The sequence below is a fragment of the Paroedura picta genome, chromosome 5 (genome assembly GCF_049243985.1).
Source record: "Paroedura picta isolate Pp20150507F chromosome 5, Ppicta_v3.0, whole genome shotgun sequence".
Lineage (NCBI taxonomy): Eukaryota > Metazoa > Chordata > Lepidosauria > Squamata > Gekkonidae > Paroedura > Paroedura picta.
In genome coordinates, this window is record NC_135373.1 from 14,574,693 (window position 1) to 14,602,457 (window position 27,765).

The 27,765-nt window shown below is 45.5% G+C and overlaps 1 protein-coding gene across 2 annotated transcripts; it reads left to right on the forward strand.

Moving 5' to 3' along the window:
• Positions 1 to 3,489: 3,489 nt before the first annotated feature.
• On the forward strand, positions 3,490 to 27,019 carry DMAC2 (distal membrane arm assembly component 2). 2 transcript variants are annotated; one of them, XM_077336573.1, is made up of 6 exons: positions 3,490 to 3,658; positions 15,990 to 16,174; positions 18,359 to 18,439; positions 20,926 to 21,065; positions 22,694 to 22,856; positions 26,691 to 27,019. In XM_077336573.1, exons 1-6 carry the CDS (start codon positions 3,641 to 3,643, stop codon positions 26,905 to 26,907), a joined length of 804 nt encoding a protein of 267 aa, XP_077192688.1. In that variant the 5' UTR covers positions 3,490 to 3,640; the 3' UTR covers positions 26,908 to 27,019. The 2 variants fall into 2 exon arrangements, with proteins under 2 accessions (XP_077192688.1, XP_077192689.1); XM_077336574.1 differs by lacking the exon at positions 18,359 to 18,439.
• The last annotated feature ends 746 nt before the right edge of the window (positions 27,020 to 27,765 follow it).

Genomic DNA, 27,765 nt, shown 5'->3' on the forward strand with positions numbered 1-27,765 from the left:
TCTGTTGCTTGTTCGGGGCCTGGAAGTATACGAAGAAGTGATTTGTTAGCCCCCCCTCCCCCCTTTACAAGATCTTTTCCTAAAGCAGGAAACTTGAGTACCAAAACATGGGAATTATAGTACCATGAGCCGCGGTGACCAAATGGTGGCTTTCCCGATGTTTGTGTGCTGGCAGGGGCTCATGGGAATTGTAGTCCATGTGCATCTGGAGAGCCATAGTTTGGTCACCCCTGCATGAGGCAGATCTCAATTCTGCCTTCTCCGACTTCTCGTCAATCAAGGTCTGCATCTTATGATGTTAAATAATTATTATCTGAAATTGCACATTTTCTTATTTACTTTTTTATTACTGATTTGAAATGTTTTAAATCCTTTTATATTTTCCTTTTGTATTGTAATGGCTTATGGCTATATGCAATAAAATCTGACTTGACTTGAAGGTCTGCATTGTCTACTCAATTGCCTGTTACCTGTTCCTTTTAACTGGGGATGCTGAGGATCAAAACACGGAGTTTGTGCATGCCAAACAGATTTTTTAACCCCAGAGCTTGGACTCTCCCGTGAACACATAAAGCTCCCTTGTCCTGAATCTCTAAAGGTCAGTATTGTTGGACTAAACAAGATGTGCAGTGTGCATGATTCAAGAGACTATGGAGAATATCCTTCAGGGAACATCAGAGGAAAGCTGTAGTTAGCATGCTTAGATTAGGAACTTCCTGGTATTTCTCCTCCTGTGCCCTGATTAGCTCTGTTGGAAACTTCTTGCTCATTCAGCACACTTCTTCTCTGCATGCCTCCAGAAGAACAATAATTAGTTAGACTAATTAGTTAGTCTATGTCTCTCCTCTCTAGAAAGCTCTTTCTCGTCGCAATAAAGCTATTCTTTAAGCAGCTGGTGCTTCACTATCATCATCATCATCATTTGGATGTTATATACCTTTGCATATTTAAACTCTGTCAACAAGTACTGCCTACTCAGACTATCAGTGGCTCTTCAGGATCTAAGGCGGAGGTCTTTCCCATTGAACCGGGGACCTTTTGCGTGCCAAACAGAGGCTCTGACACTGAGGCACTTTTTGTAGAATATTCTGAGCTGCCTGTTGCATAAATGTTGTCCACTGGTTCTTGGGCATAGCTTTTCCTTTGGGGGTTTATTTAAGACACCTTGGGTAACAGTGTGGCTTTAGGTGCAGAGTGCCTTTTAATAGGCAGCAGAGGTTTTTAAAAAGCAAGGGAGAATTGCTTTAGAGACCGTGCAAAAAGTAACAGAAGTCTGCTGTTACTTGAATAAAAACTTTTAAGGTGCCACGAGACTCCCAATTAACTTTCCCACACACACTGACATGGCTGCTTCTCTGGAATCTGAACATGTGCAGTGAAGCTTTGAAAACAAAACCCCATAGACTGTTGCTTTACAAGCCTCATACAGGCAATTGCCAAAAGAAAGTGACTCAGGTCAAGGCATGAAACGGATGCAGTTTGCATCTGGATAGGGGGAGACAATAAAGCTATCTTGCCCTTGGGTTGCCAGATCCTGGTTAGGAAATTCCTGGGGATTAGGGGGTACAGTACAGTTGCCACCCTCCTGGTTGTGGCTTGAGACCTCCTGTTCTTATTACTGATTTCCAGGTGACAGAGATCAGTTCAACTGGAGACAATGGCAGCCGTGGAACTTGAATTTAATTGAATTACACCACAAACCCCCCAGATAAGATTTTTTAAAAGTAAAATTCTAGTTTAGTTTATAGAATAGGAAACATAGGAAGTTATATTTTAAGATATACTAAATATATCTCACTTCAACAAATATTGGTCTTAAGGCTTGTTACAAATATATCTAATGTTTAAAAACATCTATCTTATACTACAAGAGTTCAATCCCAGCAGCCGGCTCAAGGTTGACTCAGCCTTCCATCCTTCCGAGGTCGGTAAAATGAGTACACAGCTTGCTGGGGGTAAACGGTAATGACTGGGGAAGGCACTGGCAAACCACCCCGTATTGAGTGGGCCATGAAAACGCTAGAGGGCGTCACCCCAAGGGTCAGACATGACCTGGTGCTTGCACAGGGGATACCTTTACCTTATACCACAAACATAAAATATTTGCTTCTTATTTCAAAATTCTAAAAAAACAATTCAAGTGATTGTAAAATTCTTCCAAAGGTCTTCTGTTTAACAAGTTTGTCAGTTTTGGCATTACAGCACAAAGAGTTGGGTTTTATACCCTGCTTTTTACTACCCAAAGAAGTCTCAAAGTGGCATACAATTATGTTCCTTTCCTTTTCCCACAACAGACATCCTGTGAGGTAGGTAGGTGAGGCTGAGAGTGACCTGCTATGTGAGAACTATCAGAACTCTGACTAGCCCACTGTTGTGTATGTGGATCTGCCAAGGGCCGAAGCTGAGGTCCGAGGCAGGATCCAAACAGATACAGAAGCAGCCAGTGCACTGCGAGGCTTCCTGCTGCGGGACCCAATCCATTCAAATCAATCAAGTGCAACTGAGCCAGTCAGGCTAAGCTGTGGGAGATTCTTTTATGTAGTGGTTTGGTGTAGTGGTCTGGAGTGCACTCCCCCACATGCAGCCAGCTGGGTGACCTTAGGCTCCCCATGGCACTGATAAAACTGTTCTGACCGAGCAGTGATATCAGGGCTCTCTCAGCCTTACCCACCCCACAGGGTGTCTGTTGTGGGGAGAGGAAGGGAAGGCGACTGTAAGCCGCTTTGAGCCTCCTTCGGGTAGGGAAAAGCAGCATATAAGAACCAACTTTTCTTCCTCTTCTATAAATTGTATATAAGTTGGGGTTCTCTTGGGGGCTTCCCGTCTTGTTGTTGGTTTCCTCAACATACACTCACCATTAAAGATCAGTTTGTTTGCCCACATATTTTACACCAAAGTCATCCATCTGCATGTAGAGCAGAGAACAAGATCTGGCTCGCCAGATTAGAAGCTGCCACACTTAACCACGACACCACACTGGCTCTCAGTTAAAAGGTAAAGGTACCCCCTGTGCAAGCGTCATGTCTGACCCTTGAGGTGATGCCCTCTAGCGTTTTTTTGGCAGACTCAATACGGGGTGGTTTGCCAGTGCCTTCCCCAGTCATTACCGTGGCTCTCAGTTACCACCCCACAAAATCTCCCAACCTGGAGCAGGCAAATCTAGGATAATCTTGAGAAGGTGGGGGTTTGGGCAGTGGAGAAACCTCAGCGGAGTCCAATGTCATACTGTCTCCCCTCCAAAGCAGCCACTTCCTCCAGGGGAACGGATCTCTGTCACCTGGAGATTAGTTGTAATTCTGGGAAGTCTCCAGGGTTTACCTGGAGGTTGGCAACCCAGGGCCTTGATCTGCAACTCTTAATGGAGTTCCCATAATCCCCTTCTCTAACTGCTTCGGCCTCCTCTGTCGTTTTGCACGTCATCCATCTCTATTTCAATCCCCGCCGCTTAAACGATTTTCTGGCAGGCATTTCTGAACTCCGGCTTCCAAGTAAGGGCAGGAAAAATATCGCGGGTTCCATCTGTTGCAACTGAGCATGCCCACGAGAACAGCCGCATGCGCAGTAATATTGAGCGAGGAAAGTTGAAACGCCGGCCTATTTCCTTTCGCGCTTGTCGGGATGATCACGTGACTCGTCCAAGATGGCTGCGCCCAGAGCTGTAAGTTACCCGCTTCGTTTTTCTTGACAAGAGGGTGTTGAAGGCTTGAGCTTGCTCGGTCTGGTGGCACTTAAAACTTCTGTATTGCTCTCTGGCATTCTTACCTTTCTTATAGAGGCTCCATTGAAGGGCTGTCAGTTCCAGGGCGGCTGCTTATGTACCATTTTTTAAAAAATGTATGTTATCTGGCTTTCTCGCTGAGGCTCGAGGCGAATTGCACAATGCAACTCAGTACAGTTAATAGGACGCCGGGGGCCCATTTATATCATATAGCTCACTAAGGCTGCAGAAATCTTAAATAAGGCATAGATAGCATACATGAGATGTTAATGCAAAAAAATTGGTATAAATAGAAATAAAATACAGTGAGAGCAAGCCAAAAGCATTCAGCAACTGATAATATGGATTAATAATGTACTCCAGAGTCTTGTTCTCTGTGTTGCATTTAAGTTTTATTTATTTTATTACATTTTTATACTGTCCTCCTTTGTGGCTCAGGGCAGTTTACAACATAAATTCATTGTTCACAATTCACATTGAATATTGCTAGAGCATGAAGAAGTCATTATACCCCTGTTTATTAAGAATAGGGTAGCCAGGAGTTGGGAGGGATTTGGGGCAGGGAGTGTAATGCTATACAGTCCACCCTCCAAAGCATTCTTTTTTCTCCAGGGGAACTGATCTCCTTAGTCTGGAGATGATCTGTAATCCCAAGGGATCCCCACATCCCACCTGGAAACTGGCATCCGTAATTAAGAATAGCCTGGCATTCAGAAATCAAGAACATTCGTTCATTCATTTGATTTTTAGCATGCCCCTTTTGCAGTAAAATCTTACTTAAACACAAGCCAACAAATTACCCTCTGTGGAGTTAACTAAATTGAGAGAATCTTAAGGGTGGGGGAGCCATATTAAGAAGGGAGACGTGTGGTTCCCATGAACCATGGCCTCAGCCTGGCAGAAGAGAGCTATTTTGCAGGCTCCGGTTTAGCAGGCAGCTTATTCCACCAGGATCGAGTCAGGACAGAAAAGGCCCTGGCTCTGGTCAAGTTCAGGCAAACACCTTTGGGGCCAGGTCATATGCCCAATGACCAAAAGAACATCTCCATGATGTTCTGATGGATAAGTTGAAGGACTGCAATCTGTATTTTCAGATAGATAGGTGGATAGGGAATTGGTTAGAGAACCCCACTCAAAGAGTTGTTGTCAATGGTGTTTAATTAGACTGGAGAGAGGTGAGTAGCGGGGTACCTCAGGGCTCGGTGCTCGGCTTGGTACTTTTTAACATATTTATTAATGATCTTGATGAGGGAGTGGAGGGACTACTCATCAAATTTGCAGATGACACCAAATTGGGAGGACTGGCAAATACTCCAGAAGATAGAGACAGTTCAATGAGATCTGAACACAATGGAAAAATGAGCAAATGAGAACAAGATGCAATTTAATAAAGATAAGTGTAAAGTTCTACATCTGGGTCAGAAAAATGAAAAGCATGCCTACTGAATGAGGGATATTCTTCTAGGTAACACTGTGTATGAACAAGACCTTGGGGTACTTGTGGATTGTAAACTAAACATGAGCAGGCAGTGTGATGCAGCAGTAAAAAAGGCAAATGCCATTTTGGGCTGCCTAAGGATGTGGTGAACTCCCCCTCACTGGCAGTCTTCAAGCAAAGGTTGGATACACACTTTTCTTGGATGCTTTAGGATGCTTAGGGCTGATCCTGTGTTGAGCAGGGGGTTGGACTAGATGGCCTGTATGGCCCCTTCCAACTCTATGATTCTATGATTCTAACTGTATCCATTTTGGTCTATAAGGTCTTCATGAAGTGTTCATCAATATATACTATTTTGAAAAAAACACATTTATGTTAGTATATAAATCCAAACCAGGATTTGCTTGTATAGTTGCTGTAAGTTTATACATTTTTGCATATTTTCTTGCAAGTTTGGACATTTTACAGCAGATTGTGGTAGCAGTGAAGATTTAGTGTTGTGGGTGTGTAGCTGCCATGAAATTGGGTCACCATGGGTGGGCAAGTAGTTGTGAGTTGGAAGTCCCTTCCAGTTCTATGATTCTGTGGTTCATGGCCTGCTTTATAAACCTCCAACCAAAATGCAACCAGTTCCTCTGGAAAGCCAACAGCAGGGCACAGAGGCTGAGTCAGGCAAAGGACCAATTGCCCCCTCTGAACCTCTCTGGCCTTTAAAAGTCTGGTGGTGGCGGTGGTGGGTCTCTATAAGTCAACTGCCACTTGACTGCACTCTCCACCACCAAATATACATTGTCTCTAGGTGGTAGGGTACAAGGGCATCACTCTCAGTTCCATTTTCCTTAAGGTCTCAGCACACAGACAGTGTTTCAGGAAGCTATTTCCATGGAACATCTGGCCAGCTGGTGGCGCTGTAAGCGGGCAGAAGAAAGATCTGGTTTCTCTGCAGTTGCCATCAACTGATTATGCAAGACTTCTCATTTGTAAAGTTGCCACTTTCTGGCTGTGTTTCTGTGTCCTTGACAAGGGTGTGTGTGACAAAAAAGAAATGCAGCACATGGTGTTTCCTCCCTCTTCTTGTCAGGAGCTCTTTACCTGTCAAGCTTCTGGTTTTACTGTTCTCTGGTTAATCCACTCAGTCAGCTAAGAAGTTCTTATTCATCTCTGCCTGTGAGCGATATGGGTGGAGATGTGAGCGGCCAACAGCGTATGTTATTCTGGCTGGTATTAACAACCCTACGTTGTTAACAAACTTGGTATCCTGATCTGACAGATGATTTCATGAGGGGCCTGCTTAATCATGTTGTCCTTTAGGGCAGTGGTCCCCAACCTTTTTATCACCGGGGACCACTCAATGCTTGACAATTTTACTGAGGCCCGGCGGGGGGGGGGGTAGTTTACTCCTCTACTCTCAACCACTGCCCTAATGCTCTCTGATCGCTATGGTAATGTTTAAACATCCCTTCAAAATAAGATACAGACACGCCACAACAATGAACAGAAGGAACATTTTATTTTCATGGAAATTTTAACTCATGACAATGACAAATCAATGGGAACCCTGAGCTTGTTTCTCTGCAGCGAGATAGTCCCATCTGGGAGTGATGGGAGACAATGACACCTGAAGTAGAATCATAGAATCATAGAATCATAGAGTTGGAAGGGGCCATACAGGCCATCTAGTCCAACCCCCTGCTCAACGCAGGATTAGCCCTAAGCATCCTAAAGCATCCAAGAAAAGTGTGTATCCAACCTTTGCTTGAAGACTTCCAGTGAGGGGGCACTCACCACCTCCTTAGGCAGCCTATTCCACTGCTGAACGACTCTGACTGAGAAAAACTTTTTCCTGATATCTAGCCTATATCGTTGTACTTGAAGTTTAAACCCATTACTGCGTGTCCTTTCCTCTGCAGCCAGCAGAAACAGCATCCTGCCCTCCTCCAAGTGACAACCTTTCAAATACTTAAAGAGGGCTATCATGTCCCCTCTCAACCTCCTTTTCTCCAGGCTGAACATTCCCAAGTCCCTCAACCTATCTTCATAGGGCTTGGTCCCTTGGCCCCAGATCATCTTCGTCGCTCTCCTCTGTACCCTTTCAATTTTATCGATGTCCTTCTTGAAGTGAGGCCTCCAGAACTGCACACAGTACTCCAGGTGTGGTCTGACCAGTGCCGTATACAATGGGACTATGACATCTTGTGATTTTGATGTGATGCCTCTGTTGATACAGCCCAAAATGGCATTTGCCTTTTTTACCGCTGCATCACACTGCCTGCTCATGTTTAGTTTACAATCCACAAGTACCCCAAGGTCTCGTTCACACACAGTGCTACCTAGAAGCGTATCCCCCATCCAGTAGGCATGCTTTTCATTTTTCTGACCCAGATGCAGAACTTTACACTTATCTTTATTAAATTGCATCTTGTTCTCATTTGCCCATTTTTCCATTGTGTTCAGATCTCGTTGAACTCTGTCTCTATCTTCCGGAGTATTTGCCAGTCCTCCCAATTTGGTGTCATCTGCAAACTTGATGAGTAGTCCCTCCACCCCCTCATCTAGATCATTAATAAATATGTTAAAAAGTACCGGGCCGAGCACCGAACCCTGAGGTACCCCGCTACTCACCTCTCTCCAGTCTGATGAAACACCATTGACAACAACTCTTTGAGTGCGGTTCTCTAACCAATTCCCTATCCACCTAACGATCTGAAAATCCAGATTGCAGTCCTTCAACTTATCCATCAGAACATCATGGGGAACCTTGTCAAAAGCTTTACTAAAATCCAAGTAAATGACATCAACCGAATTTCCCCGATCCAGCAAACCTGTTACTTGGTCAAAAAAGGAAACTAGGTTGGTCTGGCAGGACCTGTTGGAGACAAATCCATGCTGACTTCCTTGGATCACCAAATTGTCCTCCAGATGTTTGCAGATCGCTCCCTTTAATATCTGCTCCATTATCTTCCCCACAACAGAGGTCAGACTCCCTGGTCTGTAGTTTCCCGGGTCATCCTTCCTCCCTTTTTTGAAGATCGGAATAACGTTTGCTCTTTTCCAGTCCTCCGGGACATCTCCAGTCCTTAAAGAGGTTCCGAAGATGATGGACAAGGGCTGTGCAAGTTCTCTGGAAAGTTCTTTGAGTACTCTCGGGTGCATTTCATCTGGACCAGGGGATTTGAACTCATCCAGTGCAGCTAAATGCCTCTCGACCACCTCTCTATCCATGTTAACCTGCCACCCAGACACTATCCTTTGGCTACAGCCATCTCTAGATGTGCCTAAACACTTAGACCTGTGGGAAAAAACAGATGTAAAATAGGCACTAAGCCTTTCTGCTTTCTCTGCATCTTTCGTTAGAGTTTGTCCATCCGCACCCAACAGCGGGCCTATTGCCTCCTTTACTTTACGTTTGCTCCTCACGTAACTGAAAAATCTTTTCTTGTTACAATGGGCTTCCCTGGCCAATCTTAGCTCACTCTCAGCTTTGGCCTTTCTGATCTACAGTGCCTAGTAACCTGTAGGTACTCTGTGTGTTGTAAAGGGCCGGGGGGGGGGTGTGAAGTAAAGGGCCGGGGGGGGGGGAGAAGGCGTCCTTCGGGGCCCACTTCCAATTAGTCGACAGACCACATGTGGTCCGCCGCCCACAGGTTGGGGATCGCTACTTTAGGGCAGAATTTCTCAACTTTTTTGGCAGTCAGATAGCACCCCCAACTACTACTGATATGTCGTCAATTATTTGGTTGATTAAATATTTGAATATTTAACTGTTATGTTATCTAAGTGTTATCTGTTTTTACTTACTGTTGTGAACTACTCCGAGACAGCAGGGCTGATAGGGGCAGGTGATAAATTTGATAAATAAATAACAAAATTAAAAGTATATAAAATTAATTCACTCCCACCCATTCAGGAAACCCTTCTAGGGTCATCAAGAAACCCCCAGGGTTTCACAACACTCTGGTTGAGAAAGCCTGGCCAATCTTTCTTAACATTTTTACCCTGAAATAATCTTCAGGCTTCAAGAAACCCCAGAAGTGGTGTGACCCTGAATAATATGGTTGGAAAGCATAGCTGTGGACATGCCCACACAGGGCCCCTTCCCTTCCTCCAGGCCCATCATTGGACATTTTTGGGGGGCGGGAGGCACATGACCATTTATGTTCATATCATCTAGTAAATGTTTAACATATTTAAAAAATATATTGAAAATTAATTCCTATCCATTCAGGAAATCCTTCCAGGGCCGTCAAGAACTCCAGGGTTTCATGAAACCCTGGTTGAGAAAGTCTGATTTAGACCAATAGTATATTTGTGAACAAGAGTTTTAATTAATGTCACATGGAAAAAACTCCAACCTGTCAAAATTGAGCTTTTTCCTATAGAAAGGGCCATTTTCCCTGCTTAATTCTGAAAACCTGGATCATGTTCTCTACACTCATTAGTGATGTGTTTCAGCAGCAGAAGGGGTCTTTTTTGACTCAGATTTACACAGCACTGAGCTATCCCTTGAAGAACCCTGATGTGGGGTGAAAGGTTCATTGAGTGTGAAGTATCCTTGAATCCTGCCCTTAAGAGAAGATAAGAAAGACATTCACCTACTTGTATAATGCTGCCAAGATTTTGTTGCTGTTAACATCTTGTGATCCCCCCCCCCCCGCACTTGACTGTTTGTTAGCATTATCTGTTTAGAGCATTTTTTGGCTTAAGTGAGCTATGCTGACAGTTCATAACTATTTGTGTATGTAGCAGTCACTTTGTGACTTTAATTATAATTCTTGGTTGCAAATACACTGTCTAAATAATTTAGTTAGGTAGCCATGTTTAAAAATTTCCATAGATGGAGAACCCACCACCTCCTGAGGAAGCCTGTTATACTGAGAAACCGTGCTAACTGTCAGGAACTTCTTCCGGATGTTTAGACGGAATTTCTTTTGCATTAATTTCATCCCATTGGTTCTGGTCCATCCCTCCGGGGCAAGAGAGAACAACTCTGCTCCATCCTCTATATGGCAACCTTTTAAATACTTGTGAGAACTTCAATTTTTAAATGTAACGTCATAGAATGAAAGTTTCTTTATTTAAAGAAAATGAAAGCATCTACAAGGAAGGAATAATCAGGACTCAAGCATCAAGCACACAACAGACAATATAGAGGTTGTCTCCCCTTCCATGGGAATACAAATGAAGCACTGTTCAAAGAAGTCAAAACAGAGATAAACCATTTGGCTGTTATAACTAGGGGATTGGGAACTAGGGGGTACTAACCAAAGGGAGGGGAAGGAATGTGTGGGGAGGATAGGGAGTTGTAAAACTTAGCGGCAGGAAACAACCTTGGGGTGTCAAACCAAAGCATCTGTGTTCCATCAGGGCAAGACAGGTCAAGCAAGCAACAGAATCAATTCATTGAAACAGAATTAAAATCATGGCACAAAACCTGGGGATTCTGAAGATGGTTATCAGATCCCCTCTCATTCGCCTCCTCTCCAGGCCAAACAGACCAAGCTACGCCAACCTTTCCTCCAAACCCCTCACCATCTTTGATCCCCTCACCATCTTGGTCTCTAAACCCCTTACCATTTTTGTTGCCCTCCTCTGGACACACTCCAGTTTGTCTACATCCCACTTCAATTGTGATGCCCAAAACTGAACACAGGTACTCCAAGTGAGGTCGAACCAGAGGCAGAACAAAGTCATCTCCCATGATCTGGTCATGATACTCCGTTTGATACAGCCATTAAAAGTACCCTCTGGTTACAATCTGTCAACCAGTTATCGATCCATACCGCATTTTACCAACTTGTCAACAAGAATGTCATGTGGAACCTTATCAAATGCTTTACTGAAATCCAGATAAACTATGTCCATAGTATTCCCCTGATCCAGCAAGGTAGTCACTTTCCCCCCAAAAAAGAGATAAGGTTGTTCTGACATGACTTGTTCTTGCGAAACCCATGCTGAGTCTTAGAAATCACAGTTCTCTGTTTCAGCTGCTCAAGGACCGACTGTTTGATGATTTGTTCCAAAATTTTACCAGCTACAGATGTCAAGCTGACGGGTCGGTAGTTTCCCAAATCCTCCTTTTTTCTTTTCTTGAAGATGGGGACAACATTTGCCCGCCTCCAATCATCTGGCACCTCACTTGTTCTCCAAGAAGTGTCAACAAGAATGGACAGAGGTTCTGAGATGACATCTGCAAGTTCTTTTAGTACCCTTGGATGCAATTAATCTGGCCCAAAAGACTTTGTTTCATTTAAAGAAACTAGGTGTTTATAGACTGCCCCCACAGTGATCCTAGGCCACCATTCCCGTCCCCCCTGTTGTGATACGTTTTTGCCAAATTGAGCACTATTTCCCTCACTAAGGAAGACTGAGGCAAAATAGGAAGAAGTTCAGCCTTCTCTTCATCATCTGTTCCACTTAATATTTCTGGTAAGGCCTTGGAAGGAGGAGTATGTCTCATGGCTTAAGTGCCACTCAGCGCTTAACACCCACTCAGGGTGGCTGTGCCTCCTCCTCCAGTCCACTTGACTGTTTGTCCAGCAGCCAGCCAAACACTTTCCATCCCCCACCCCTGACCACTCCCTCCTCCTTCCACTCCCCTCAGAGGCTGCAGATCCCTGCTGCATGAGAGTTGCCCCTGCCAGTGAGTTCCCTAACAGCTGCCTGCAGTCTTACCAGATCCTAGGGGGAGGGAGAGGCTGGCCACAGAATTTTCCACCACCCCCCTAATCTAGCGCCTGTTGTATTCCTGAATGCAACGGGCTTGGCCCCTAGTTTGTTATAATTTCACTTTCAGGTGGTGGCTGAAGATCTCCCGGAATTACAGAGATCAATTCACCTGGAGAAAACAGGCCCTTTGGTAGGTGGACTCTGTGGAATTGAAGCCCCTCTGCTCCCCAAACCCTGCCTTCTTCAAGCTCCACCTCCAAATCTCCAGGTGTCTTCCAACCTGGAGCTGGCTACTTAGGTGTCTTCGAATAATCCTATATGTGGGATTAAGACAGGGGGACAAGCTTCCGGCAGCGTGAAGATTCAATCAGGCCGTTCTCTATTTCCCCCAAATAAAAAGCACAAAGGGTAATTGTTCCACCTGCAAGCATTCCCCAACCCACTCCTGTGACACAGGTGGTAAATATCCTACAGGCAGGGTTTGTTTGTCTTTCAAGAGGACATCATGAAGGTATTTTCATATGAAGAGGGGAGATAACTTTGGAACAGGCCTTTCTTTTCCTTGGACTGCAATTGTGAGAACGTGCCAATTGGAGAGAGATACGGAAATGAGCTTTGCATGCAGAAGAAAGCTGGCTTTCGACAGGGGCATGGCACTTGTGATCACATAGCAAACCTGTTCTGGATTTTGGAAAAGTCATGGGAATATCAGAATGATGTCTACATCCACTTTATTGACTGCAAGAAAGCTTTTGATTGTGTGGATCAGAACAAATTGTGGGAAGCCCTGCAAAATTTGGGGGTGCCAGTGCATTTGATCAGACTGATGCAATCACTCTGTGAAAACCAAGAAACTGTTGTGGGTACACCATTTGGTGATGCTTACTGGTTCAAGACAGAGAAAGGAATCTGCTGAGATCATTATGGGAAGGATTGAACTCAAAGCATCAAATGCTGCAATTAAGACTGGTAAAAGGAACATAAATAATCTCTGGTATGCTGATGACACAACCCTCCTGCCAGAAACTAAGGAAGGCCTAGAACAGCTGAGTACCAAGGTCAAGGAAGTAAGGAAGAAATCTAAGTAAGAAAGTAAGGAAGAAACACTAAAACGACAAAAATCATGATCACTGCACAAAACAGACATGTCATAGTAACAATTGATGAAGAGATCAAATGCACTCAAGAATTCATTTTTCTTGGATCACAAATTGATGTGAGTGGTGACTGCAGTATGGAAATAAAACGTCAAATTACTCTGGGTTGCTCAGCAATGACAAGCCTGAACCAAACATGGAACAGCAAGGACATGAGCCGGACTGCCACATGTAGATTAGTTAGATCCATTGTATTTCCAATACCCACTTATGGCTGTGAAACTTGGACAATGAAAAAATCGGCATTCCCCAGCCAAAAGGATCAGAAAGTACATGTGCATCTGCTTTATCCTGAAACAGGCCCTTGGTCTATCAAGGGTAGCATGGTCTACTCAGATTGGCAGCTACTCTCCAAGGTCTCAGGCAAAGGTCTTTCTCATCATCTCCTGCCTGCTCTTTTCAACTAAAGATGCTGGGGATTGAACGGGGGACCTTCTGTATGCCAAGCAGAGGCTCAGTCACTGAGCTCCAGCCCCACTTCATGGTTCTCCATGATTTCCTGCGGAGGTCTTTTTTGTGTATTCTACAAGGGTCAGACATGACTCGGTGCTTGCACAGGGGATACCTTTACCTTACTTACTAGAATAATGACAAATTTTACATGCAACCTTGATGCTGATTTTCAAGACGGCTCACACAATAAATCTTAAATAAAGAAGAGTATAAAGCCAGATTAAGTGAAAGGAACAAATATAAAGGTGACTGCATAATGTTATGAACCATATTTATATATCTTACTTGTAATCTACCAGAATAATAAATGTATGCAGAAAATTACTTGCAAAAAGTGAATCTTCTTATATGGGGAACCGAGTACTGGTGGCATAGCCTACATAGCTGTGACTCCTCCACCTAATGCAAATTCCACCAGAATTTGCCAAATCACTCTTAAAGAGAAAGTTATAGGAAACAAGATAAATCCAAAGAAGAATTGAGTCCTTCAGGATAACCTATGAATGTAGAATGCTTCTCTCTGAAGTAAAACCTTAGCAATGTTAATTTGCAGGTTTATGTGATACAATCTCCAATTAAAAAAAACATAACTCAGTGGGATCATGCTATTAAAATTATCTACCATTGGGGCTTCTTTGACCATGTTGCAGATTCAAGATTGATGTTCCATTACTCTTAAACGATGAGTGCAAATACCAATATGCAACATCTGACATTTGCACATTATTCAGGGACTTTAATGGGACATAATGCCATTGAGAGCCTCTTGTGGCGCAGAGTGGTAAGGCAGCTGTCTGAAAGCTTTGCCCATGAGGCTGGGAGTTCAGTCCCAGCAGCCGGCTCAAGGTTGACTCAGCCTTCCATCCTTCCGAGGTCGGTAAAATGAGTACCCAGCTTGCTGGGGGGTAAACGGTAATGACTGGGGAAGGCACTGGCAAACCACCCCGTATTGAGTCTGCCATGAAAACGCTAGAGGGCGTCACCCCAAGGGTCAGACATGACTTGGTGCTTGCACAGGGGATACCTTTACCTTTAACGCCATTGAGTCCATCTCCAAAGTAGCCATTGTTTCCCAGCCAGGAACTGATCTCTGTTACCTTCAAGTTGGTTGAAATCTCAGGAGATCTCCAGCCATCACCTGGAGGTTGGCAGCTTTAAACTTGGGTTAAAAGCAGCCCTCAGGTCCACATTGATTAGAGACCACCAGCCTAAATGTTTGATTTGCTGATTAGGGAAAGAGGGACAATATATAAAATGGGGAGCCAGTATTGACTGCCCCCCCCCACCAAACAGCTGTGAGACAAGGAACGTTCCAAAGGTTTACCTCTTCTGCCCAAGCCATCCTTATTCATGGTTCCTCTGTATATTTGTGAAACAGCCTGGAAGGTGGAATGTGTCCGGCTGTCCAAGTTGGAATTGGGCCAATCAGGGTACAGCCAACACCCTGATGTGTTCTGCCCCTACAGCTCCTGCCCTCCCTCCCTGGACGCTAGCCACATTCCCCTCAGCCATGCCAGAGACAGAGAGAGACACATAGAGCCCTACCAGACCGAACATGAGCCCTCATTCCCTCCTATTCCTCCTGCTGTGAGGGAGGCAGAGAGAGACACAGAGAGCTGCCCCAAGCTGCTGACCAGCACTGCTTCCCTCCTAAGAAGGGGCCCTAATTACCTGCCATGGCGCCTGCTGCCACAGAGAGAAAAATACAGAGAGAGCTGCCCCAAACGGAAGGAGAGACAGAGATAGAGAGACAGCTTCCCCAAACTGCACACCAGCCCTGCTTCCCTCCTACAAACTAGCCCTGATTACCTGCTATGCCTCCTGCTGTGAGGTGCACCGAGAGACATGCAGCAAGAGGGAGAGAAAGGGAAAGATGTCATAGTCCCATTGTATACGGCAATGGTCAGATCACACCTGGAGTACTGTGTGCAGTTCTGGAGGCCTCACTTCAAGAAGGACGTAGATAAAATTGAAAGGGTACAGAGGAGAGCGACAAGGATAATCTGGGGCCAAGGGACCAAGCACTCTGAAGATAGGTGGAGGGACCTGGGAATGTTCAGCATGGATAAAAGGAGGTTGAGAGGGGACAGGATAGCCCTCTTTAAGTATTTGAAAGGTTGTCATTTGGAGGAGGGCAGGATGCTGTTTCTATTGGCTGCAGAGGAAAAGACATGCAGTAATAGGTTTAAAGTACAAGTATAGGCTATATATCAGAAAAAAAAATTCACAGTCAAAGGTAGTTCAGCAGTAGAATAGGCTGCCTAAGGAGGTGGTGAGCTCCCCCCTTACTGGCAGTCTTCAAGCAAAGGTTGGATACACACTTTTCTTGGATGCTTTAGGATGCTTTGGGCTGATCCTGCGTTGAGCAGGGGGTTGGACTAGATGGCCTGTATGGCCCCTTCTAACTCTATGATTCTATACAGAGAGAGATCTGCAACTCCCAGTGTCTTCTGGGTCCTAGCACCTATTACATTCCTGGTTGCAATGGGCTTTCTTGCTAGCATCTCAGTAAAACGACACTCCCAACTCCCCCCCCCTTTTTTTTTTCTTTCTCCAGCTCCAGCGTGGCAGAACTCTCCTTGCATTGCAGAACACTGGCCCCCGGCATAGCAGCCATTCAGCCAGCCCTGGCCTTCCGAAAGGATGGATCCTGCAATTTTTGTACAACCGCTTTTACAACATGGAAACCTTCATTGGGTTTGGCACGAAGCAGACCAGATGGAATTTGGATAGTCAAAAAAGGTACATGTGGCCCCTTTGGGGTTTTCTGACAAGTTTCTAGTTCCTGTGGAGGTGTCAAGCGCTGACAAAACTCACAACAAAACATCTATAGAAAGAAAGCTTTAATGGAAGTTAGATCAAGATGGCTGGTTTCTAGACATAGGACTGCGTAAGAGACACAGTTTGGGGTCCCAAGGATTTTACGAAGGAAAACAGATTGGAGACTTTCAACTGGTTGGTTAAAAGCATTGACCCAAATAGGGATGCCATAGAGCAGTTGGGCACTTAGTTTCCCATTGAATACTTTGAGGGCTGCTGGCACGTACTGGTTACCACTGGTGTAGAAGAAACGTGTAATTGCCAGGGCACTAGTTTTTGCAGATGTGATTGCATATTTCTTCTGTGTAGCCCAATTTGCATTATGGTGAAAAAATATTCCCAAGTATTTGAAGCTTTTAACTTGTTCAATGTTGTTACCTCTTACATTCCATTAAGGAGGCTTCCATGGCTTTCCAAAAACCACAGTTTTTGACTTCTCAGAGTTCAGAGCAAGTTTGTTTACTTCACAGAAGTCCAGGAATTGAACCAGTAAGAGTTTTAAGCCAATTTGTGAATGGGACAGCACTACCGCATCATCTGCGTATAAAAGCAGTGGGATGTGAAGAGAACTAATTTTGGGGCTATGGCCAGCATTGGGGGATAGGGACAGAGCAAGGTCATTCATAAAAAGGTTAAATAGGAGGGGAGCCAAAATGCACCCTTGTTTTACCCCTTTGTTGATTGGTATTGTAGGAGTAAGACTCCCAAGGGGGGTGAGTTTGACTTAGCAACAGAATAATAGAGTTTCCTTATAAGATATAGGAGCCTTTTATCTATCTCCATCTTTAACAGCTTATCCCAGAGAAGATCTCTAGGGATAGAATCAAAGGCCCCCTTAAGGTCCAGAAAAGCTGCAAAGAGCTTTGGACCCTCTTTCTCACTATGTTTGTTGACAAGGTGGGCAAGGATGGTGCAATGATCAAGGGAGGATTTCTCTTGACAGAATCCAACCTGCTCAGGGCCTAAAATCTTTTCCTTAGTCAATCACAAGGTAAGTTTATTTGATAGGAGTCTGGCCTATAGCTTCCTAACAATAGAGAGAAGGCTGGTGGGTCTATAATTGGTTGGGAGCGAGCGGTCACCCTTTTTAAATACTGGAACAAGGATTGCATTTGTCCATGAGTCAGGCATTAAGCCGGTTTTGTTAATTACAGTAAAGAGAGCAGCCAAAAGAGAAGCCCACCAGTCTGGGAAGGTTTTAAGCAGCTCAGGAGGGATCACATCAGGTCCTGGTGCTTTTCTAAGCTTTAGTCACGCTCTGACTTCATCAGGCATCACTAGGGCCCAGTCTGCGATGTCTGACAGGTTGATCTTGGAGAGTTTACAGGAGCTTACTCTGTCCTCACGGAATAGGTTTAAGAAATATTCATACCAAGTAACGGAGGGGATGAAGTTTGTTAAAGAAGATTTCTCATGAAAAGCTCCTGAAACTAGGACCCAGAATTGGCTTGTCTTGTTGGTAATTGTAGCCTGCACAAGTTGTTCCCATTGTTTTTAAAAATAATCACTTTGCTTTTTCTTTGTTAGTTGGTATAATTGATTTTTCAAATGGAAATATTCTGCAGGCATAAGCTTAGCACTGGATTCCCTATAACCACGATAAATGGCGCGGATTTGAGAGTTTAATTTACAGCATTCATCATCAAATCAGAAATAATGTCCATAAAAAATAAAATAATTATTTCTACTAGAGTCACCCCTTTGTTTAAACTTTGCTGTTTGCTGCTCCAAAGAGCAACAGCAGAGCAAACAGGTTTAAGGGGCAGGAGACCATGTTGTACCCGGAGAAACTTTGGACTGGTTGGAAGCAGTTCAGTAAGGGAGCCAGTGACTGAGGAGGCAGCTCTTCCTTCCCTTGCCAGGGAAGACTCCCCAGAGAGGCAGGGGAAGCCATTTATGGTTCTTTGTAACTCTCTGGTGTACGATGCACGTGAGGCCCTAGTTTCAAGGCAGCTAATGGGCGGGAAAAGGTCCCCGACCACAACCTCATCAGAGAGATGCTGTTGGGTTTCCAACAGGCCCAATGCTGGATTCCCAAAGAAGCAGCTTCATGACTTTTGGATGTTTCTCCTCCGAGTAGCACCTGACTTTGTTTTTCATCCACAGGAGCTATCTCCAAATCCAGAAAAGGTATGGGGATGATCTAGCAGCCGCAGCCTTTGCCCTGATGCTCAAAGGAGGCGTTAGGTACGTGGGAGCAGATCTGGTTGCAGTGTTCCTTGGCAGCGGGTTGAAAGGGGCAACAGGTTAACTCCTGGACGTTTCTGTCATGCTCTTTCTTGCAAAACTCTTGTCGCCAAGCCACAAAGCTTGCAAAGGGCTTCTGTCATTGGTGGTTCATCACATCCACAATTCTGTTCTCAATTTTGGCTTACAGGATGGGGCCTGCAGAACTGGGAAAACCCTCATGAGATAAGGAGAGACCTGCTGGATCTAACTGGTGGTCTGTCTAGTTCAGCATCTTTGTCTCACCCAGGGGCCAGCCAGTTCCTCTGGAAAGCCAACAACAGGGCAGAGAGGTTGAGGCCTTCCTCTGATGTTGCCTCCTGACATTGGGATTCTTAGGTTAACTACCTCTGAAAGTGGAGGTTCCAAGCTTGGTTAAGAACAGTGGCTTCTAATCTGGCTAGTCACAGTCCTGTTAGAAGCTGTTCTCTCTCAGAGCTCAGTCACAGAGTAGAGGAATGGAAGGTGATCATAAGCCACTTTGGGACTCCTACAGGAAAAGCAGAGTATAAAACCCAACTCTTCCTCTTCTTCTACCTACATCCCAGTGTGTCTATTGTGGGGAGAGGAAGAGAAGGCAAGGCAATTGTAAGCTGCTTTGAGACTCCTTTGGGTAGTAAAAAGCAGGGGACAACCCCCCCCCCCCCCCACACACACACACACAGCTTTTCTTCTTCTCTTCTGTTTGCCTCTGTCCTGACCAGAATGGCCCCGGTTCACCTGCTCTCATCAGATCTTGGAAGCTAAGCAGGTTTGGCCTTGGTTAGTATTTCGATGAGAGACTACAAGGAAGTCCAGGGTCTCTATGCAGAGGCATTCAATGACAAACCACCTCTGCTTGTTTCCTGCCTTGACCTGGATGGCCCAGGCTGCCTTAATCTCATCAGAGCTCAGAAGCTAAGCAGGGTCATTTGGATGGGAGACCACCAAGGAAGTTCAGGGTTCTATGCAGAGGCAGGCAATGAGAGACCATCCCTGTTTTTCTCTCCTTGAAAACCCCACAGGGTCTCCATAAACCAGCTGTGGTTTGACAGCGCTTTCTGCCACTACATGCTTTTGGGGGCAAATTCCTCAATAGAGTTTTCCTTCCCCTTCCACACAGGAGCCTCTTGCGGGTTCCTGAAAACTTGCTCCAGGGGGCATGGGAGAGGATGTGATGCAACATAGGTGGGCAATAGGGGAGAACAGGTGGAAATTATTGTGACCCTCGCCTTTGAGCTGCCTTCCCTTTTCCAGTTTGGTCTGCTTTGTTTTCGAGCAAAGCCTTGTTAATTCTTTGGAAAGAGGGCAGTAAAAATAAATCCATCTTTTGAAATCTTATGTATCAGGAAAACTGTACATTGCAAATGTGGGTAAATTCTGCTTATGATTCTGAGTTTCATGTTTATCTTCTCCATGGCCTTTTGCTTGAGGTGCCCAGTAAAGTGCTTTCAATCATAGAATCATAGAATCATAGAGTTGGAAGGGGCCATACAGGCCATCTAGTCCAACCCCCTGCTCAACGCAGGATCAGCCCAAAGCATCCTAAAGCATCCAAGAAAAGTGTGTATCCAACCTTTGCTTGAAGACTGCCAGTGAGGGGGAGCTCACCACCTCCTTAGGCAGCCTATTTCACTGCTGAACTACTCTGACTGTGAAAATTTTTTCCTGATATCTAGCCTATATCGTTGTACTTGTACCTTTAATATCTGCTCCATTATCTTCCCCACAACAGAGGTCAGACTCACTGGTCTGTAGTTTCCCGGGTCATCCTTCCTCCCTTTTTTGAAGATCGGAATAACGTTTGCTCTTTTCCAGTCCTCCGGGACATCTCCAGTCCTTAAAGAGGTTCCGAAGATGATGGACAAGGGCTGTGCAAGTTCTCCGGAAAGTTCTTTGAGTACTCTCGGGTGCATTTCATCTGGACCAGGGGATTTGAACTCATCCAGTGCAGCTAAATGCCTCTCGACAACCTCTCTATTCATGTTAACCTGCCACCCAGACACTATCCTTTGGCTACAGCCATCTCTAGATGTGCCTAAACACTTTGACCTGCGGGAAAAAACTGATGTAAAATAGGCACTAAGCCTTTCTGCTTTCTCTGCATCTTTCGTTAGAGTTTGTCCATCTGCACCCAACAGTGGGCCTATTGCCTCCTTGACTTTACTTTTGCTCCTCACATAACTGAAAAATCTTTTCTTGTTACAATGGGCTTCCCTGGCCAATCTTAGCTCCCTCTCAGCTTTGGCCTTTCTGATGATTGATTTACAGTGCCTAGTAACCTGTAGGTACTCTTCTTTAGAGCTCTGTCCTTCCCTCCATTTCCTGAACATTTTCCTTTTCTTTCTTAGTTCCTCTTGAAGTTCTCTGTTCATCCAAATAGGCTTCTTAGAGCTCCTGCAGTGTTTTCGTATTTCTGGAATAATGATGATGGGGTTTGATCAAAATGCTTACTTTCCTCCCTGCAGGTTCCGGGGGCAAACGGAATGGTACCGAGAGCACAACCAAAGGCAATACAGCGTGAATCTGGGCAATTACCGAAGAGTCCCCTTGGAAGGGATTGACTTCAGTGGATCGGTCATCAGCTACGACGGGCTGAGCTGCCTGGGTGAGAATTCAGCCTCAAACCAGGGCTGGCATAGATTATTCTTGGAATGCACATTGCACTTTTTGAACATTTGTGTGTTTTTGTGTGTTTTTCTACCCCATGCTTCTCTGGATTCAAAACAGGCACCACGCTGGTGTCCCACTTGGCCTCCCGATTTTTTCCCCCCTGTGGACTTTGGCCATTTTTTCCCCCTACGTGAGCCTAGAAAATTTGTGAGCCTAGATTTTTAAAAATGTATTTATTTTTACTGTCCTTTTCCCAAAGATCCCGTCAGTAGAGTATTCGGATCTGAGATTTTTCAGAAATCCCTAATTTGTTCGGGGAGGGGGAGGAGGGGTTCTATATACTCGAAACCAAAAACACCAGGGGGGGGGAAGCTGAGGGGCAGTTCAGCTGGGGCTCTTTGGGATGGTCGCTTTAACCTGGGTGCACGGAGCGTTTATTCCCATCCCAGGTCGATTTAGTCCCTGCCGCCTACACAGAATGCGATTTCTGTTTTGATTTTGGGCGATTTAAATTTTCCTTCTGCAGCATGAAGGATTGATCCAGCGTCACGCTGCCTTTATTGTGTGATATCTTAGAGTGCTTTTAATGCTCAATATTTCAAGGATTGAGAAAGCAGGCTGTTTTGAACCTCCGTCATAGAGATGCCCTGATTGGCCAAAGGTGGCCATGTGACAAGCTTGCCTTAAAGGAGAAGCCCCTAATTTCTCTCAACTTCTGTCAGTTTTGGATTTTTTCTCCCTTCTCTGCCTTCTTCGATCCTCTCTCTCCCCTCCCCCTCCAAGATAAGAAAGAGGCTCCCTGCTTGGCTCCTCCCCCCCCCTTCAAGAAAAGAAAGAAGGAGGCTTGGCTCCCCTCCTCCTTCTGAACTACCCTAACCACGTGCAGAACACTTTCCTGTTTCAATCAGGGGGGGGGGGAGAGGAAGACCCGAGTTCAAATCGATCTGAATTCAACAGAATTGACAATGGAATAAACAAAGTAAGTGCAGACTCTGCCCTGGACTGCCAAGAGAACTGGCCAAGCAGATGATCCTGCCGGGAGAGTTATCACAGGCTCAGCTGGAGTTCTGCACTGCAGGAGAAGCTGGCCACAGAATCTGCTGTGCTGCTGGTAGCAGATTGTTCCCTGGGGCACAGGAATTTCTGGGGCTGGCTTCTCCTGCAACCCAGTTTAAACAAGAAGTCAACTCCAAGCCAAGCCAGTCTGCTCCCCCCGACAGCTGATCTTGGGTTGTCTTCTGCAGTCCCCTGAAACTTTAAAGGAAACAATCTGCTCCTCCCAGTACAGCTGATCCTCAGGCTGTCTTCTGCAGTCCCATTAAACTTTAAGCAATCTCCTCCTGCTTCTCTGCTGTTTTCAGAACTACTGGTGATTCCTAATTATATCCAGGATTTTCTTGGAATCCTGCCCCCCCCCCCCAGTTTTCCCGAGAAAACCCAGATACATATACCAGAGACAAAATACACCAGAAAAATACCGATGAGCCACTTCCAAAAGTATTTCAGATGTATTTTTGGCTTGGGTAGACCTGAATGTACACCCATCCAGGTTATTGCCATGCACTTGTGAACAAGGTGCAGCTGTTGTTGAAACCTCCCCCCCCCCTCTTGTGCTCCCTGCAGTTAAACTGAAATCCCTGAAACATCTGGATCTCAGCCAATGCCCCAGCGTGGATGACTGGAGCCTTAGTCTGCTGCATGTCTTTAGGGACACGCTGGAAGAGCTGTCCCTTGCAGGCTGCCCCCGGGTCACTGAGAGGGGACTCGGCTGCCTTCACCATCTGGAGTAAGTGCCTGCCTCTGGCGCTTTTGGATTTTACACATTTGCACTTTGCGCTTCATTTCAATGGGATTTTGCTTCACCCAAACAATGGCTGATTTTCAGCCTTGTACTCCTTTTTAAACAGATGCTGGTGCTTGAACCGAGGACCTTACACATGCCAAGCAGAGGCTCTACCACTGAGCTACAACCCAACTTCATGGCTTTTCAGGGTCTCAGGCAGAAGTCTTTCCCATTTCCTCCTGCCTGGCCATTTTTGAACAGGAAATGTCGTGGATTGAACCTGGGACTTTCTGCATGCCAAGCAGAGGCTATTCCACTGAGCCACGGTCCCTCAGAGGACCGCTGTTGCTTCTATCAGTGTCTTTCTAAAATCAGGCTTCCATCCTTTGTCCAGGGAGTGGCGAAAGAGAAGGGCAAATTTCCTAAGGACTGCAAAATCCCTGCAGTGGGCACAGGTTTCATACACCAGGTGGCCTCTTCTGTCAGGCCCAAAGCCTGGAATTGTTTCTGAAGCTGGAAGGAGAGAGAGGCTGGCCAGGTGTTAGGTGGAGCCAGAGGGAAAACTAGATGAGCCAGAGTGAGCTTGGGCCATTTGGAGGCATGAGTCATGGTTTTGATACAGGCGAGGCATCCACAGGATTCCTTTGTAGACTTGCCTTGTTGAGATAGTGAAAAGAATTTTGGCAGGGTGACTTACTCCTTCCCAGTGTTTGTATGACCCCCTTCAAAAAGAAAAACCTGCCCCCTTTCAAACTGGGAGATAGAAGAGGTCCTAATAGGGTTTTTAACTGTGTGGTTGATGAGAGGAGCTATTAAGGGAAAGGGGCGTTCCTTCCTCTTTCGTGACCTTAGAATTCTGGGTCATCCAGTGAAACTCGACAGCAAGATGTTTCAGGCCCGAGGAAATCTTGATTCACACTGCATCTAATTAGCTTGTGGAATTCCCTGCCACATGATGCAGTGACAAACATTATCCTTGAAAAGCAGGTTAATTCCCAGAATGATTGTGCCCATTGAAGCATATTAACTGTAACAGCTGAATGGAGGCTCCTGCTTTAGGAGCAGCATACCTAGAATCATAGAATCATAGAGTTGGAAGGGGCCATACAGGCCATCTAGTCCAACCCCCTGCTCAACGCAGGATCAGCCCTAAGCATCCTAAAGCATCCAAGAGAAGTGTGTATCCAACCTTTGCTTGAATACTGCCAGTGAGGGGGAGCTCACCACCTCCTTAGGCAGCCTATTCCACTGCTGAACTACTCTGACTTTTTTCCTGAATTTTTCCTGATATCTAGCCTATATCGTTGTACTTGAAGTTTAAACCCATTACTGCGTGTCCTCCCCTCTGCAGCCAACAGAAACAGCATCCTGCCCTCCTCCAAGTGACAACCTTTCAAATACTTAAAGAGGGCTATCGTGTCCCCTCTCAACCTCCTTTTCTCCAGGCTGAACATTCCCAAGTCCTTCAACCTATCTTCATAGGGCATGGTCCCTTGGCCCCAGATCATCTTCGTCGCTCTCCTCTGTACCCTTTCAATTTTATCTACGTCCTTCTTGAAGTGAGGCCTCCAGAACTGCACACAGTACTCCAGGTGTGGTCTGACCAGTGACGTACACAATGGGACTATGACATCTTGTGATTTTGATGTGATGCCCCTGTTGATACAGCCCAAAATGGCATTTGCCTTTTTTACCGCTGCATCACACTGCCTGCTCATGTTTAGTTTACAATCCACAAGTACCCCAAGGTCTCGTTCACACACAGTGTTACCTAGAAGCGTATCCCCCATCCAGTAGGCATGCTTTTCATTTTTCTGACCCAGATGCAGAACTTTACACTTATCTTTATTAAATTGCATCTTGTTCTCATTTGCCCATTTTTCCATTGTGTTCAGATCTCGTTGAACTCTGTCTCTATCTTCCGGAGTATTTGCCAGTCCTCCCAATTTGGTGTCATCTGCAAACTTGATGAGTAGTCCCTCCACCCCCTTATCTAGATCATTAATAAAAATGTTAAGAAGTACCGGGCCGAGCACCGAGCCCTGAGGTACCCTGCTACTCACCTCTCTGCAGTCTGATGAAACACCATTGACAACAACTCTTTGAGTGCGGTTCTCTAACCAATTCCCTATCCACCTAACTATCTGTAAATCCAGATTGCAGTCCTTCAACTTATCCATCAGAACATCATGGGGAACCTTGTCAAAAGCTTTACTAAAATCCAAGTAAACGACATCAACCGAATTTCCCCGATCCAGCAAACCTGTTACTTGGTCAAAAAAGGAAACCAGGTTGGTCTGGCAGGACCTGTTGGAGACAAATCCATGCTGACTTCCTTGGATCACCAAATTGTCCTCCAGATGTTTGCAGATTGCTCCCTTTAATATCTGCTCCATTATCTTCCCCACAACAGAGGTCAGACTCACTGGTCTGTAGTTTCCCGGGTCATCCTTCCTCCCTTTTTTGAAGATCGGAATAACGTTTGCTCTCTTCCAGTCCTCCGGGACATCTCCAGTCCTTAAAGAGGTTCCAAAGATGATGGACAAGGGTTATGCAAGTTCTCCGGAAAGTTCTTTGAGCACTCTCGGGTGCATTTCATCTGGACCAGGGGATTTGAACTCATCCAGTGCAGCTAAATGCCTCTCGACAACCTCTCTATCCATGTCAACCTGCCACTCAGACACTATCCTTTGGCTACGGCCATCTCTAGATGTGCCTAAACACTTTGACCTGTGGGAAAAAACAGATGTAAAATAGGCACTAAGCCTTTCTGCTTTTTCTGCATCCTCCGTTAGAGTTTACCTCAGAGTTCCGTCAGAGTTTACCTCAGAGTTCATGTCTCATTTCCTGTTCCAGTTAACTCCCTAGGACCAAAAATAAATTCTGAAACAATAAGTAAGGATGTGTTTACCTTCCAGGGCCTGATTAATTAAGGACATGCTGGATCAGACCAGGAGTCCATCTAGTGAGCCAGTTTGGTGCAGTGGTTAGGAGTGCGGACTTCTAATCTGGCATGCCGGGTTCGATTCTGCACTCCCCCACATCCAGCCAGCTGGGTGACCTTGGGCTCACCACGGCACTGATAAAGCTGTTCTTACCAAGCAGTAATATCAGGGCTTACTCAGCCTCACCCACCTCACAGGGTGGGAAGCCGCTTTGAGTCTCCTTCGGGTAGATAAAAGCAGCATATAAGAGCCAACTCTTTTTCTTCTAGTCCAGCATCCTGTCCAGCATCCTGTCTCATACAGAGGACGTTCCTCTTGAGGGCCAACCACAGGGCTTTTCGCCAAAGCCTTCCCCTGATGTTGCCTCCTGGCTCTGGGGTTCAAAAGTTTAGTGCCTCTGAATGTGGATGTTCTCCTAAATCACGATTCTGTCTAATCCTCTTTGGCCATCACTACATCCTCTGGCAGCAAATTCCACATTTTAATCCCTCTCTGTGTCAAGTAGTATTTCCTTTTCTTCATCCTGACCCTACTGCCTATTGGCTTCATTGGATGCCCTGGAGTTCTAGTATTTGGGTTAGGGAGAGAATTATTTTCCTTTGTCAGTTCCCTCCATCCTCTGCACAAGTTTATCAGGCTCTCTCATCTCCCCCCCCCCCGCCTTTGTCATCTGTTTTCTAAACTGCAAAGTCCCAGACTTTTCAGACTTTCCACCTAGGGGAGATGTTCCAACACTCTCACCATCATGGTAGGTCTCCCCAGCCCTGCAACGCCCTTTTAGTTAAAGGTCTCAACTTGAAGGTTGCAGCCCTCTACTGGGCTTTGTTTCAGGATTACATGAGCAGGAAGTCCGGAAAAGTGCTTGTATTAACCCCTTCTTCCTCCCTAACAGAAGCCTCCGACGCCTAGATGTCTCCGACCTCCCCTCTGTTCGCAACAAAAGTTTGGTTCAAATCTTGCTAGAAGAGATGTTGCCCCAGTGTGAAGTTGTTGGGACCTGCTACGACAACGAACTCTCTCTGTCCACCGAACCCAACGCTCTCCAGGGTCCAGTTCAGGAGCCGCGGGGAGCAGCCTGCATTCAGAAAACCAGCGAGGTCCCTGCATGAGAGCTACAGGAGAAGGGTTTGGAGAGGTTTCTTCTCTCCCCAGATCTCTCTTTGCATTCGTAGGAGGAAAGCAAAACAACAAATAAAACCAAATGAGTAGGTATAAACTCCACATGGACTTCAGCAAGTTAATATTTCCAGCAGTCACCCTTATAATAAATAGAGCCTCCATGTTCAGAGGCAGTATGCCTCTGGGTTCTTTGATTGTGGGCATTAATTTTAATAAAATTAAATGAAGTTTCGAAGTAGCCAAAAATAAACCAGCAGGCCATGCCCTGAACTTGCAGGCTTGCTTGCAAATTAGCTCCTCCTTTGACTGGTCTGCTGATTGTCATGCACCCTTAGTTGTGTTTAACTTCCTGGAAAGTTTCATTGTTTTACTTTAAACTGGGGGGGGAGGGTGCCTTGTCTTTATCTGATTCCAGCCAAACCGCTGTCCCAGTCCACCTGAGCGAAAATTTAATCTAAGCCAGCGTTAAGTTACAGCAAAGTATAACCCTGCACACACCATAAAACTTGCCATAAAGTCAGCAAACCTCTTGGGTTGCCTTGGCAGTATACAAGAGTTAAAGTAGACTGTTTCTGAACATGGAAGCTCTGTCACGGTTTAACTTTCCCCTGAGGAGGGCCTACACTGTTTATCATAAGCCAACATGGTTGGGCGGCCTCTCAGGTTGCCTTAGCAGTATCCAGGAGTTAAGGCAGACTGCTTCTGTACATTTCAGTGTGGGTTCGTGTTCTTCTGAGCAGCTCTGCTTATCGATTGATGCCGTTCCGATGTTTACACACTGTGGCCCCCAAAATAAGGGTCTTGCCGAATGCAGAGCAGAAATTTGAGTGAGGACAGGCAGATGCTTT